This window comes from Arabidopsis lyrata (genome assembly GCF_000004255.2).
Source record: "Arabidopsis lyrata subsp. lyrata unplaced genomic scaffold ARALYscaffold_1, whole genome shotgun sequence".
NCBI lineage: Eukaryota > Viridiplantae > Streptophyta > Magnoliopsida > Brassicales > Brassicaceae > Arabidopsis > Arabidopsis lyrata.
In genome coordinates, this window is record NW_003302555.1 from 17342579 (window position 1) to 17357534 (window position 14956).

Consider the following 14956-nt stretch of genomic DNA (forward strand, 5'->3'; position numbering starts at 1 on the left):
GACTATTGTGTACCACTAAACCAATGGTGGAGCTATTATGGGAAAGTGAAAGTGCAGAAATAACGGAGAAAAGAATAAACCAAATAAAGCAAAGGACAAGAATTGTAGTTTTCACGAAAAACACGCAGTGGAAATCATCAACATGGGTTGTTTCAATATGGTATCTTCCTCTATTTAGTGATCGAGAGATTGTTTATTGCTTTTTTTTTTTTGTTTTTGCATTCTAAGAAGGATCAGGGTGATTGAAACCAACCACACGGGAGGAGATTCCATCGCGAGAGATGCCATTTTCCTCCTCGTGGAAGGTCTAATAATCACACGTCTCCTAAATCTCGTCTTTTCAAGTAAGTTGGAGAATTCTATGTTAAAGAAACTATGACCTTGAATGGTTGTGGTTTTTAAACTAGTTTTTGGTTTTAGTTTTTTCCCAAAATATATTTTGTAGCAATTTAAGATTTTGAAAAAAACAAGTTTTTCCAAAAAAAATAGGGAATCTAGCTTTTGAGTGTTTTAACAATTTTTCAAAGAAAACCAAAATCCATGTTTTTGGAGTTTCTTCCTCAAAAACCATCGATCACATTTTTCATTTCGTTTTTTAATTTTTTTTGTAAAAAACAAATTATCCTCTAACATAAAAACCAAAATCTAAACAATTTAAACTAAACTATTCAAGTTTTGAAAAAACTAAAATCTACACCAAAAACAAAAACCAAGAAAATCAAAAACTAAAAACCAAAAACAAAAATCCAAAATCCAAAAACCATTTTAAAAACTACAATTTTATGATAATGGGACTTTGGATTTTTCTCGAACTCAGTTTTTGAGTTCTTGTTTGGTTTTTGAAAAATCGAAAAGAACTTAAAACAAACGTCATATTTCCATCCTATTTGAGCATCCACTACAAATTTTTGAGATCAAATGTTTTCTTGTAGTGTTTGATCTATTGTTCATTTTTTATTTTATTTTATTTTTGCTAAAATTTGTTCATTATTGTTTGTAATCATTACTACAATATCTACAAATTACTGTAATTTCTACATTTTATCATAGTTATAACTTATAAGTAACAAAATCCTACTTTTAAATTTTCAAAATCACCTAATATTTGAAAATCATTAGTAAAAGAAATATGTTTGAATTTTTGGAGCAAGATCAACAACATTGGTTTTGTCCTTTTTTTAATTGATGAATGTTTATTAAAGCACTCTTTGATTGGTTTTCTTAAACATGTTTTGCTCAGACCTTCTAGGTTTTGAAGAATGGAAGATTTAAACAGGTTGTCAAACCCGGGAAATTTCGGATTCATTGGAAGACAATCACGAATTCCCCAAAAAAACATGGAAAATAATATTTCTCCTCCTAATAATATGCACCACCATAGTGCTTCTTTAGATGATCTTCTCACAGAAGACCAACCAGCTTGGCTAGATGAGCTCCTAAGTGAGCCAGCTTCACCTAAGATTAACAAAGGTCATAGACGTTCAGCTAGTGACACAGCTGCTTACTTGAACTCAGCTTTAATGCCTTCAATGGAAGATCAGCTTATGAAAAATCATGTTTCTGGTTCTTTTTGGCAATTCCAGAACTATGATTTGTGGCAGTCCAACTCTTATGAACAACACAATAAATTAGGATGGGATTTGTCTACCGCAAATGGAACTAATCTCCAAAGAAATATGTCATGTGGAGCTGTAAATAGATTAGGTACCTCAACATCGAAATCCATTGAGAAACATGTAAGCAAAATGAAAGAAGGAACTTCCACAAAACCAGATGGTCCTGGATCAAAGACTGACTCGAAACGTATCAAACAGTAAGTGGTCTTATCTTTATCATCTACTAGTTAATTATTTGTTATCTTGAGTACTATAGCGTAACCAAAAATTTATTTGCTAAACATATTTCTAATGCGGTTTAGTAATCTACAATTTTATTTAACTTGAAAATCATCAAAATGCAGTCAAAATGCTCATCGGGCACGTCTAAGAAGGCTTGAGTACATATCAGACCTTGAAAGGACCATCCAAGTGCTACAAGTAATATTTCAAGACTCATGTATTTCTTGAAGTTCTTTAATTCCATTAATAGTATCAAGAGATCACTAATATATATTAAACATTAGTTATGTTATATATGTTGGATTTTTCTTCAACAGGTTGAAGGATGTGAAATGTCATCTGCCATTCACTACTTGGATCAGCAGTTACTCATGCTTAGCATGGAAAATAGAGCTTTAAAACAACGTATGGATAGTTTAGCAGAAATCCAAAAGCTTAAACATGGTATTTAACCTTTAATCACTAGTAAAATGGATCAAAATGCATTTATTTTTCCTCTTGTGAAATTTTGATTTTGGGTGCTTAATACAGTGGAGCAGCAATTGCTTGAGAGAGAGATAGGAAATCTACAGTTTCGAAGACACCACCAACAACAACCACAACAGAACCAAAAACAAGTGCAAGCAATACAACAAAATCGATACAACAAATATCAACCACCTGTTACACAAGAACCAGACTCCCAATTTGCAGCCTTGGCAATATGATTTAGGAAATATGGATCCATTACAATTCAGATTATGCTGAGCTCTTCTTGCTCTATCTTAATGTCCATACAACATAGGTGAACTATTGATGTTTGTATTCTTGAATGAATACCTAAAGAAACACCATTATGTACATCACAATGTGGTTGCCCATATCCCCCTCTATTGCATTTCTCTATTTATGGGATGGTAGAGAATCTATTGTCAAGAAACAACTTCTTTCATGTTATGTCATAATTTGTAATTCTTCTTATTTCATCTATTATATATATGAATAAATAATTTTTTGACAATTTTTTTTTATCTATATATAAGTTCTGACCTATTCTAGTAGATTAAAAGAAAAAAAAAAAGAAATATAGTTACACTTACTATTTTATAATCCAGTCAATAAAAAAAAAAGAGTAATGTTAAAAAACAGAATTAAAAAATATAGTAATTTATTAGGTTTTGTAACAAAAAAAAATATTTCAAGCCGCCATTTTATTTCAATTGTACCCTTCATCTAAAAAGTGCATATTAATCCTACAAAGTAAAAAAATAATATGAAATATAACTCTCATACAGATTTTAAAAGATTTTATGGTCATATACATTATATTTTCAAAATAAAATAAAATGGTCTTCGACCATCGTCGCGAGAACTTCAATTGATATATTATATACATAAACTTTACAAATTTGACAACGATTAAGAAGGGTTATATTGAATATTTTATATATTATTTGATAATAAACATTTTGGAAATCTAACATTTATAATTAGTTGACTGAATAACAAAAGATTGTACATAATTTTTAATGATTTTACATAAATTCTATTTTCAATAACATAGGATTTGGAAAGATAATCTTTTTTTGAATAGAAGATTGTAAAGAAAAACCAAATCATATAAATTTTTTAATTCAATACATGCCCTTTAATTTGTCAATAATTCATGAACCGTTCCCTTTAGTTTGTCAATAATTCATGAACTGTTTCATGAATACTCTTAAAGTTTGAATAGATTCATGAGAAAAAGATCCAAAATAACAATATAATTCTTCGTTTTCAAGAAATGTAGAATAATGCTTCAAAAATCAGTGAATAGATGAGTGAAATTATCAACAAAATTTCTTTTAATTTCGAGAACTAAATAGACTGAGAGCTGGGGATGTGCCTTTAGTAAAGTGGTTAAGTTCATTTGACTATTGTTCGGACCTTGTCGATTCAAAGATATCTCAAAAAAAAAAAAAAAAAGACCGCAAGCTCATAGCTTGTAATTCTTCAAAAAAACTGTTTTGAGACTCAAGCAATTAGCTTTCTTTTGTAATTTTTACATCGGTTTTCTTTGTTTTTACTCTCTTAAATCAAGCTGACCATTTACATTATCTAGCATGAAATACCCAAACACTTTTACCCCATTAAATTACCACAGTAAAATAATCCACAACAACTACAATAAAACCGTCACTGTTTTTAATGATTTTGGCGCGAGGATTAGTGTGGTTAGTGGCCCAGCTTCACTAGCAAAATTAATTTGTCAATAAATAAAAACGACCACTCAAAAAAGTCCAAATCTCACGCGCCACTCTCTCTCGGCATTACTGCTTTCTTCACGTGATTACGTTAATTTTACTCGAAAAGCTCAAAAAACTTTCTCTCTTTCTCTCATTTTCCGGGAAAATTCTCCACCATTTTTTTTCCTTCTTCTCTAAATTAAATTTTGTGACAAAAAAAAAAAAAAATTCGTTCATACTCTACAACAAAGCTTACCACACGATGCTACTACTACTACCTTCTCTTTCCAAATCAATCTCCGTGTTTTTCTAGGGTTTACCTCAATCGATTTCAGATCATGCACGGCCTTAGCCGTCTAGGTAACGGCAATAGCAACGGTCGAATCAATCTTTCATCACCATCACCGCCTTCTTCGCCTCGGATTCGTCACAGTAGAGGAAAATCACTCGCCGGAGGAGGTGTTTATAAGCAGGGATTAGGAGAGAGACTTGTGTTTTTACTCTTTTCGATAGTGTTTAGGAGGAAAGGTGTCTTGTTGTTAGCGCCGCTTCTCTATATCGCTGGAATGTTACTGTTTATGGGATCTTTTGGATTCACTGTGTTGGATCTAGGTCATGGTGTTGAGATTGTGTATAGTCGTGGTCCTCCTGGTTCGGTGTATCGGAGTCCTAAGGTTTTTAAACGGCTTTGGCCTTTGATGGAGGCTGATGTTAATGGAACTAGTCATAATGTGGTAATTGTTAATGTGTGAATTGATGGATTGTTTTGTGATGATTTGAGGGATTAATGGGTTGTTGTTGATTATGTAGTTGATGGAAGTATGGAAGCCAAGAGTTAAAAGTATATGGAAACCGTGTATTAGTACTAATGTTTCTGCTGCGGGATCGAATTCGAATGGTTATTTTATTATTGAAGCGAATGGCGGATTGAATCAACAACGCTTGTCAGTATGTTTTACTCTCTGTGGCTTTAGATTGGCTTTTGTTTTTAGTGAAGTTGTGTTGTTTTGTTGATTGGAGAGGTATGTCTCGCGTCTTGATGTAGATATGTGATGCAGTGGCTGTGGCTGGACTGCTGAATGCTACTCTTGTCATTCCGATTTTTCACTTGAACAGTGTATGGCGTGATTCCAGGTTACTATTTGGTTTCTAATTATACTGCCTTTGAAACTTTCATCACTCATTCTCATGGAATTAGTTTAATAACAGAAATATCCGCAATCTTCAGATCAAGTTGCATGATTTACTTACATATTTCCTTTTGCTTTTTTCTTCTGTTTTTTGTCTTACAGCAAATTTGGCGATATATTTGATGAAGACTTCTTCATATATGCTCTTAGTAAGAATGTGAATGTAGTGAAAGAGCTCCCAAAAGATATACTTGAGCGGTACAACTACAATATAAGCAGTATTGTTAATTTGAGATTAAAAGCTTGGTCGAGCCCAGCATACTATCTCCAGAAGGTGCTCCCACAACTTTTGCGTTTGGGGTATGCAAATTCACTGACATTTTTCTTTTATCTAGATGTCTCAGTCTTAAAAGAAATGGTTGGTTCTCAGTGTGTTTGTTCTTTTCTGTTGTCCCTGCATTTCTTCTTAGAATTTGTGAATACTTAATAAGGTCTTACTGAATTGAATACACGATAAGCTTACATGCAAAAAGGAAATGATTGATAGCGTAAGGTAGTACATAGAGTACTAGCATTCGCTTTTGATAAGCTTGTTTCTAAGGGTAAGTATATGACTACTACGTAAAGGCTGAATGTGTGTGTGAGGGTTTGTAGAAATATACTAGAGGCTGTACTTATCAATCTCCATAATGTGATGTTTTTGGTAACTGAGAGCTCTATCCCTTGATTTCTTACTTTATCTTTGCTTCTTTCATTAGGGCTGTCCGTGTTGCACCATTCTCCAACAGGTTAGCTCATGCAGTTCCCGCACACATTCAAGGACTCAGATGCTTAGCAAACTTTGAAGCATTGAGATTTGCAGATCCCATACGGCTACTTGCAGAGAAAATGGTCAATAGGATGGTTACGAAGAGTGTTCAGAGCGGAGGAAAATATGTGTCTGTTCATCTCCGCTTTGAAATGGTATAGAATTCCTGCCAACCCATTTCTTCAATTCCTACTTCCTATGTCCTACTTCCCTCTTTTCATAATCTCAATTTTCTTCTCTTCCATAGGACATGGTTGCCTTCTCGTGTTGCGAATATGACTTTGGGAAGGCGGAGAAGCTAGAAATGGACATGGCCCGGGAAAGAGGGTGGAAAGGAAAGTTCAGGAGGAGAGGCAGAGTAATTAGGCCTGGTGCAAACCGCATAGATGGAAAATGCCCTTTAACCCCACTAGAGGTATCACTGAAAAACTGCCCCGCCTCCTTTGAAATCTTAAATCCAGTTCATCTAGTGACTTTACATCACAACTAACTCTAGGGATAAAAGAGTTTATTGGAACTGATACGTTTTTGGTAACTCTGTAGGTTGGAATGATGCTTAGGGGCATGGGTTTTAACAATAGCACCTTGGTTTACGTTGCTGCGGGAAACATTTACAAAGCTGACAAATATATGGCTCCTCTTAGGCAGATGTTTCCTCTTCTCCAAACCAAGGACACTCTAGCTACTCCAGAGGAGCTTGCTCCGTTCAAGGTAGGTAACCAAACTCCAATGTCTATACTCATTGTGACTTAAGATGCTTAAATTGTTTTTGTGAGAAATAGAATGGAGTTTGGCTGTTTCATTTTGATTGATAGGCTAGAGTATGGTAGTTTCATGAATTGTTTCATTCTCCTCGCTCTATCAACTGTTTTGTGAGAAATGGGATAGATTTTGGTTGGTTCATTTTAATTGATAGGAATTATCTCACATTTCAAACGAGGGAATTTAGACAAATAATGATGGGGAAACATTGATGTCCAGAGTTTGGTGAGAATGTTAAATGGTTTTATGTTAGCTTATAGAGTGCTGTCTTTTTAGAAGCCGTGTTTATAGGAAAGAGAAATTTTTGTCCACTGGTTGGTAGGAATCAGAATGATTCTATTATTAGGTTAGGAGCGTTAGGTTCTTAAAGCAATTGCTCATAAAACCTGTGGGCTCTTCCATAACATGCCCTTGGAATAGAAAGATTTTGACCATTATCTAATATTCTAGTTCAAAAAAAAAGGTAACTTTATGATATAAACAAATTGCTGTATTTGTGAAACTTTAGGGACACTCATCAAGATTGGCTGCACTGGATTACACAGTATGCCTCCACAGTGAAGTGTTTGTATCCACTCAAGGTGGAAACTTCCCTCATTTCTTGATAGGTCATCGTCGTTACCTTTACAAAGGCCACGCGGAGACAATCAAACCCGATAAGCGGAAACTAGTCCAGCTCTTAGATAAACCAAGCATTAGGTACTTGATTCATTAATAACTCTTGACCTCAAACACATAGATTCATCTGCCTTTAAAGTATTTTCTTCGGTTTGGGTGGTTTCTTTTTTGTAGATGGGACTACTTCAAGAAACAAATGCAAGATATGCTTAGACACAATGATGCAAAGGGAGTCGAATTAAGGAAACCCGCTGCATCACTCTATACGTTCCCCATGCCCGATTGCATGTGTAAAGAACCTGATCCTGAACCTCAAACTGATCCAGCTTAAACCGGATTCCTGCTGTTCAGTGTTATAATTGTTTATGACTCCAACCATACATGTAACTTATCTATATATGTTGTATCATGATCCATGTATAAGCATTTTTTGCCCCTCAAAAGTTTGGGGAATCTAAGATTAGTATGTTGTTTCTTGATATGAATTTTTGTGTACATAACATTCTTTCAACACTAGTGACCATTCTCCCTTCTGTTCTATTGTATGCACATTTTGATCTCTATTGATAATCAAACTAATGGCTTCTGGAATTGTTTCATTCTAATCTAACACTGCGTATAAGATGCAAATAATTTATGTTTTACATATTGTTATTGGAAAATTCTAGTCAGAATTATGAAAGAAATTATCATAGGGTATGAGAAGAAACTTTAGGATTTAGTCTTATTTTGGTGTAAGGTAAAATGACCAGAACAATATAAAATGCAATAAGATAATTATAATCTGTAGAGTTGTGATACATACCCCAAATTTGCTTTAGCAAGAATTTGTTCTGAGTAATTCTATTTAGCAAATTTTTGTCTCTTTGTTTTTGTTTTGCTTCTTACAATTTTTTAACCCTTAACTTTGTTTTCTAGTAGCTGTGTTAGTAATAAAGTAAAAGTATGCCAAGGTTTAGGAGAGTGTAATTAAATTAAACAAAGAAAGAACATAAGAAAAATCATTTTTTTTTCTTGTCAAAAGAAAATAAATCTTCTAGAAAAGGAAAGGAAGATAGTGCCAAAAAGGCAGGTAAGATGCAATTTGGATCTTGTTGAGTTGTTTCAGTGTTTATCTACCACTCATTTCCCTTCTAGAAGGTTAAAAACACAAAAGAATCAAGATATACATAAAACATTCATAAAACCAAAAATAATTCATCCATATCACAAGTAACAAAAACAAAATCCATCTAAATAATATCCCCACCAAACCCCTCTCTTAGTACAAAATAAAAAGACAAAAAAAATCTAAGGCAAGAAAGAAAAAGAAGGTAACCTACCAAATCTCTTTCACCCACAAAACACAAAGATACATAATTACATTACACCAACTTGGTCAAAGTCACTTCCTTTTTATAACACCTCTCTTTAGATCCTACTCTCACTCTGTCTCATCACCCACATGTAACCATCATCATCATCATCATGGGAAGATCACCATGTTGTGAAAAAGCTCACACAAACAAAGGAGCATGGACTAAAGAAGAAGATCAACTTCTGATTGATTACATACGTACTAATGGTGAAGGCTCTTGGCGTTCTCTTCCTAAATCCGCCGGTAATTCTTTTCCAAAAAAGATTTCTTTATGTTTCCAAAAAAGATTTCTTGAGCTGTTATCTTGGATCAGAAGGACAAGTCCTACTGCTCCTTCTACATTGAGGAAGCTGATTACTCAAGCCGTTGTTTACGCAACCTGGAAGCAGAGGAATAACATGTTGCACAATTCGAATCACATTGCACCTGCTGCGGCCTTCATGATCATCGATAGGGAAGTCATCAACTCTATAAATGCTCGGAGGCACCGATGAAAGTTCCGTAATCTTATGAGCCTATGGCTCATATAATGCTCCTACTTTGAAGATCTGTTTCTTCTTTGTTTACTTCCTTGTTTTTTATCCTAATTTTTGCCAAGAAACTAAACTTTAGGTATTGCACATGTAATTCCAAACCTTTTCATTTTATATGATATTTACCCACTTAGCAAAAAAAAAAAAGGTTTCTTGGTCTAATGATTTTTAAAAATGTATTTTTCTTTTACTTTTTGTAGGGTTGTTGCGGTGTGGAAAAAGTTGTAGATTAAGGTGGATTAATTATCTTCGCCCTGATCTTAAACGTGGAAATTTCACTGATGGTGAAGATCAAATCATTGTTAAACTTCATAGTATATTCGGCAACAAGTAATTTCCTTTCTCTTTGCCGGGATTGAGTTTTTTATTTAAGAGAAAATTAAGTCTTTTTTTTTTCTTTTTTTTTTTTTTAAATTATGAACAATAAAAGGTAAAAACAATGGTGAAAGACTGAAAAAATGAAGAACCGGGTTTTAGTGGGTCATTGGTCCGAACCGTTCACCGGTTTTATCCGACTTTTTAGCGGTTTTTGCGAGTCTTTCCAATACCGGTTTTTGGTGATAACCAACATCGGATAGTTATTCAAGTCACGGTCGAACAGGTTCAAGTGGCCGGTCTGGTCCGGTTTTGAAAACACTGGAGAAAAGTAAATAAATGGTTTTCTCTTCAATTTGGTTTATATGCAAGCAGATCCGATTTGACAAAACCACATAAATAACCGGTTTAACATAACCGGATGACCAGGTTTAAAAACCAGTGTTGCTCACTTTTGGAATTTGTCTTCTTTTTTTCAGATGGTCTTTGATAGCTGGGAAATTACCGGGAAGAACAGATAATGAGATTAAAAACTATTGGAACACTCATGTAAAGAGAAAGCTTCTTAGCCATGGGATTGACCCAAAAACTCACCGTTCGATCAACGTATCCAAAACGACACCGTTTCATACTCGAAACGAAGATGTGAAGTCCACGTTTCCTGATCATAACGGTGTCATTAAATTAAAAACGGAGACTTCATGTGAAAACGGTGCTTCTACGAGCGGTACAACTATAGACGAGGATCTACGGTTAAATGTTGAGTGTGATTACAGTTATGATCACGTGGACAAGGAGCTAAACTTGGACCTAACTCTCGGGTAGGGCCGCCTCGCGTTGTTGGATCGGATCTTGTAACTAGCTCGTGGGTTGTGCATGACGTCTGTGTTTGTAAATTGGGATCACATTAACCTTGTGTGAATTGCCAAACGGCTAAACGGGTTATTTAATGATTATTAACTTCAAAACAAGGTGTTTCTTTTTTTGAAGTTGTGTGCACCAAACACACTAGTTTAGCTCCTTGTCCAAGTGATAGAAACGGTTTACACACTAAGTGGCGATCTTAAAAAATAGCATGCCGGAGATATATGATGACAATGGAGTCTTTAGCGTTTTTAGAGTCCTACTTATCTATTGTATCTAGGCCCGGTCCGCCACACATACCCAATATACAAATGTATTTGGCCTCCAAATTTTTAAAGATTTTTAGTACTAAAATTAGGCACTAAAAATAATTTTTATTACAAAAGTAGGCTTCATTTTTCCAAACTTTTAAGATTTAATCTCAAATTTTGAATTTTATCTATTTGTTATTGCAAAAATAGACCTCATTTTTATGAAAATTTAAGATTTGGTCTCATTTTTAAAGTTTATCTTTTGTAATGGACTTGACAACAATTATATGATTATTGGTATTTTTAAAATAACAAAAACTAACAATCTTGAAAGTTTGGTAACTAGTCTAGAAATGTTAAAATAAAGTTTTTCCAGGTCGGGAGCTACCCTCAAACCTAAGGTTAAATAGAGAGCAAAAAAAGCTTAAACAAAACAAATAGAAACCTAATCAGAATTTGTTTACCAACCAATTGATTTTGACATTGAAAATCCATAAACCGAAACCAAAACCAACTCCAAAAATCAAGAAGCAAGAGTCAATATGGCATCATCCAAAAAAACAAAAAACACGATCAGACAATCAACCAAAATCCAAGAATAATGAAGTCAGACATGACTTGTGAGACAAAACCAAAAAAAATTGAAAACTTGAACTCTTAAAATCATTTCTTCTTCTTCTTGCCTTGCTCGCCTTGCTCAAGCTTCTTCTCAGCCTTTGTAATATCCTTCTTGAAATTAAAGATCAAGTTCTCTATCTCCCACCTGCCGTTCTTCACCAAATCCACATGTTTCTTATTAGGAATGTGGCCTAATTTTTAAAGTTTTTGTTATTTTAAAAATACCAATAATCATATAATTGTTGTCATAGAAACGGTTTACACACTAAGTGGCGATCTTAAAAAATAGCATGCCGGATATATATATGATGACAATGGATTCTTTAGCGTTTTAATTAGAGTCCTACTTATCTATTGTATCCATGTATTTTCATTGAGTTTTAAAGTAGGTAATTTGTATTGTTTTCAAAAAACAAATTCAGTTTATAAAAACTTTAGGTGAAAATTACTCCAGATGTCTTATGCTGATTATTGTAAGGTATAAAACTACTAGTACTAGATATGTACAGGGACGTGGCTTATGAAAAAAATAGAAAAAAGACATCGGTGATAGTGGTGTTATTCTTTTATGCGGAAGCATTAAACCGGAATATATGCTTTGATCAGTTTAGTAATCACTATGGTTAGGCCTGGGCATGTGGGTATTCGGGTCGGGTTCGGGTCGGGTCTTTCGGATTCGGGTTAGAAATTTTGGACCCGTTGGGTTATATGTACAATTTCGGGTCGGGTTCGGTTCGAGTTCACTTCGGGTCCGAGTAATTCGGGTATTGGTTAAAGAACCCATAAATAACCAAAACTATTTCGGGTTTGAGTACTACTTACCCAAACTTTGTCCAAATATACCCAAACATACATAAAAGTATCCATAAAACCCGAAAAATCTGAAATTATAACAAGTTGTTCCTTAAGACAATAATATAAAACAAGAAGTAAACCTTGTTTTGAGTTTTTTTCATAACTTAAATCATTAAACAAGTCACAAATTCAAGTTATTAGTGCATATATGTCCTCATATGTGTATATATGTTCGGGTAATAAAAAGTACTCATGGGTATCGGGTTCGGTTCGGGTAATACCCGATACCCACAGTTATTTGAAAACAGAACCCGATCGGATAATTAGCCGGAACCGAAGTAAAATGGGTTCGGGTATTTCGGGTCGGGTTCGGTTCGGTTCTTCGGGTTCGGGTATTATGCCCAGGCCTAACTATGGTACAAAATTGATTGGGAATCTACGTGGAGATCAGGGTTGAGACACATACGGAAATCAATCACATGCCACCCTTCAAGTGCCCTTCTTTTGATCTCTCGAAGCTTTTTATATCAAAAATGTTTATCTCTTTCTCTAGAATTCTCACTTTGTGTCAATGATCACAGAGTTATTTATCGTGTCTTTATGCAATCTTCATTTTATAGATAAAGATAAGTGACTTCATGAAGAAACACAAATGACTTTCGTATTCTTTGATAATTAACTTCCCAAATAATCGGTTAACTAAATCGGTTCGATATGCTACATAATCATGGATGCAAACCGACCATAGACCAACACTTAGTTTTATTTTTACCCTTTTCTTTAGTTAAAATCTCAATCTAACACTAGTGATTTATTCAACGAGAAAATGGTGGAGGAAAGAGAGAGAGGAAGAAGATGAAAAAGAGAGCACATGAATTTTTTTTCTTGAAACTAAAACACAAGCAAATCTGATTAGAGTTTCAAAAGATTAGACTAGAATATTAGTAACAAACCAGTTTGGTTGGGAGAAAATTGATAGTATTAAAAATAACAAGGGACACAAATAACAATGTAAAAAGTGTTTCAAAAAGTGGCAACTAAAAAATGTTTGTAAAAGTGTGTTAAAATACAAAATTTCATATTTTATATTAATTTTTATATATTATCACGAAATTCATTTATTCCAATCATTAGGGAGTTAATAAAAACATTTTATGAATAACTAATCTAATAACTTTGGATTTTGAACAATTTTACGAAATACAAAATCCAACAAGATAAATTACCAAAACTTTTTAGAAAATCACGCCAATTTAGTAAGAAAAACTTTGAAAGAAAATTAAAATCATTGATTTAATATGTCCAATAAATAAATATAGTTGCATTTAGATTTTTTTTTTTTTGGTTAGCAGTGAACCATATAGTCATGACAAAATGAAGAAAGGCAAAGAAGGCGCTTGTGTGACTCGGGTATCTGTCAGGTTTGCAAGAGCGGCGAAGAAACAATATTACATGTTCTAAGAGATTGCCTAGCAATGTCAGGTATTTGGGACCGAATTGTTCCACCAAGTAAGAGGCGAATGTTTTTTGATCAGTTGTTACTTGAATGGATTCTGGGAATCTTGGTGATGTTACCATGAGATAAGATACATCTTGGACTACACTCTTTGGTATGGCAGCATGGTGGGGGTGGAAGTGGAGGTGTGGCAACATATTTGGTGTAAATGGGAAGTATCGTGATAGAGTCTGCTTTGTGAAGAATCAAGCAAAGGAGGTCTATGAGGCGTGGTATTTGGGCAGGATCAGGGCAGGTTACAAGAGTCAATAGAATGATTGCTTGGACTCCTCCTTCGGTAGGTTGGGTAAAGTTAAACATGGATGGTGCATTACACGGAAATCCAGGTTTAGCAACGGGAGGTGGAGTTCTGAGGGATGGAGAGGGACAATGGATTCAGGGATTTACCTTGAATATTGGAGTCTGTTCGGCACCGTTGGCAGAGTTATGGGGGGGGGGTTTACTATGGGCTCTATCTAGCTTGGGACAAACGGATTGCGAAGTTGGAGTTAGATGTGGATTCGGAGATGGTGGTGGGGTTTCTCAAGACGGGGATAAGTGATACTCATCCCTTGTCTTGCCTAATACGATTGTTCTATGGCTTTCTTTCAAACAGTCTGAATATCACATGTGCATAGGAAAACTAATCATCTTGCCGATGGATTAGCGAACTATGCATTTTCTCGACTTTTGGGTTTGTACCTCTTGGATTCATGCCCGAAAAATATTTATCCGTTATTGTTACAGGATGCTCGTGGGTTTTCGTAGCCCCGAAGTGTTCGTTTGTAACTTTATTATTCACTTTTTAATAAATTAAAGGAGGCATTGTCTATCTCTTTCACACCAAAAAAAAATATAGTTGCATTTGGAGATTTTAAATTTGGAGAATTTTCGGGAAAAAACCCGAAAAAACCGCCATGTAATTTTTTTTTGGCCGTTTAATACATGTAGTATTAAATTTGGAATAAAAATACCTCATATAGTTTTGGTTGCCTTTTAAAACCTTCGTTTTTTAAAAAATGGTAAAATCGAACTTCCGAGTTAACGACCGTTAACTTTGTTAATGGCAACACTAACCGCGGTTAAAACTTAACCCACGATGTTTAAGTATATATATAACCTCTTTTTGCAGATTTATGTATATATCGTCTTAGTCAGGTGGTTTAACTTGGGTTGCCTATCCTATTGAACTTGAGTTCGAATCCTAAAGACGTTTTAATTTTTTTTTTTTTTTACTTCATCTTCTTCGTCATCGAAAAACATATGTCTTCAGTTTCTTCTGATCCATTTGATCGACAGAATGGGTGGGAAGATGGAGTGAAGTTAGTTTTTCGATGGCTTCTAGAACCAGAAACGGTTTGCCGG

The 14956-nt window shown here is 34.4% G+C and overlaps 3 protein-coding genes across 4 annotated transcripts; all 3 read left to right on the plus strand.

Annotated features, from left to right (window-relative positions):
* Positions 1–83: 83 nt before the first annotated feature.
* LOC9329943 (uncharacterized protein At4g06598) lies at positions 84–2838 on the plus strand. Its single transcript, XM_021010807.1, has 5 exons — positions 84–344; positions 1241–1813; positions 1961–2036; positions 2156–2282; positions 2370–2838. Exons 2-5 carry the CDS (start codon positions 1260–1262, stop codon positions 2543–2545), a joined length of 933 nt encoding a protein of 310 aa, XP_020866466.1. The 5' UTR covers positions 84–344; positions 1241–1259; the 3' UTR covers positions 2546–2838.
* A 1250-nt stretch (positions 2839–4088) lies between these two features.
* LOC9327249 (uncharacterized protein At1g04910) lies at positions 4089–7954 on the plus strand. 2 transcript variants are annotated; one of them, XM_021012966.1, is made up of 9 exons: positions 4089–4779; positions 4856–4993; positions 5091–5179; positions 5338–5535; positions 5934–6138; positions 6231–6398; positions 6527–6694; positions 7254–7444; positions 7538–7954. In XM_021012966.1, the coding sequence occupies exons 1-9, from the start codon at positions 4384–4386 to the stop codon at positions 7692–7694; spliced, it is 1710 nt and encodes a 569-aa protein (XP_020868625.1). In that variant the 5' UTR covers positions 4089–4383; the 3' UTR covers positions 7695–7954. The 2 variants fall into 2 exon arrangements, with proteins under 2 accessions (XP_020868625.1, XP_020868626.1); XM_021012967.1 differs by having other exon boundaries at positions 4153–4776.
* A 630-nt stretch (positions 7955–8584) lies between these two features.
* Positions 8585–10748, plus strand: LOC9327250 (transcription factor MYB8). Its single transcript, XM_002891142.2, has 3 exons — positions 8585–8963; positions 9454–9583; positions 10048–10748. The coding sequence occupies exons 1-3, from the start codon at positions 8831–8833 to the stop codon at positions 10391–10393; spliced, it is 609 nt and encodes a 202-aa protein (XP_002891188.1). The 5' UTR covers positions 8585–8830; the 3' UTR covers positions 10394–10748.
* Positions 10749–14956: the final 4208 nt, after the last annotated feature.

Excerpts from the sequence above, each read along its gene's own strand:
- LOC9329943 (XM_021010807.1), top strand. The coding sequence starts at position 1,260 with ATGGAAGATTTAAACAGGTTGTCAAACCCGGGAAATTTCGGATTCATT. Across the intron at positions 1,814-1,960 it reads GACTCGAAACGTATCAAACA|TCAAAATGCTCATCGGGCAC; the intron begins GTAAGTGGTCTT and ends ATCAAAATGCAG. Across the intron at positions 2,037-2,155 it reads GGACCATCCAAGTGCTACAA|GTTGAAGGATGTGAAATGTC; the intron begins GTAATATTTCAA and ends TTTCTTCAACAG.
- LOC9327249 (XM_021012966.1), top strand. The coding sequence starts at position 4,384 with ATGCACGGCCTTAGCCGTCTAGGTAACGGCAATAGCAACGGTCGAATC. Across the intron at positions 5,536-5,933 it reads CCACAACTTTTGCGTTTGGG|GGCTGTCCGTGTTGCACCAT; the intron begins GTATGCAAATTC and ends TTCTTTCATTAG. Across the intron at positions 6,399-6,526 it reads GCCCTTTAACCCCACTAGAG|GTTGGAATGATGCTTAGGGG; the intron begins GTATCACTGAAA and ends GTAACTCTGTAG.
- LOC9327250 (XM_002891142.2), top strand. The coding sequence starts at position 8,831 with ATGGGAAGATCACCATGTTGTGAAAAAGCTCACACAAACAAAGGAGCA. Across the intron at positions 8,964-9,453 it reads TTCTCTTCCTAAATCCGCCG|GGTTGTTGCGGTGTGGAAAA; the intron begins GTAATTCTTTTC and ends TACTTTTTGTAG. Across the intron at positions 9,584-10,047 it reads CATAGTATATTCGGCAACAA|ATGGTCTTTGATAGCTGGGA; the intron begins GTAATTTCCTTT and ends TCTTTTTTTCAG.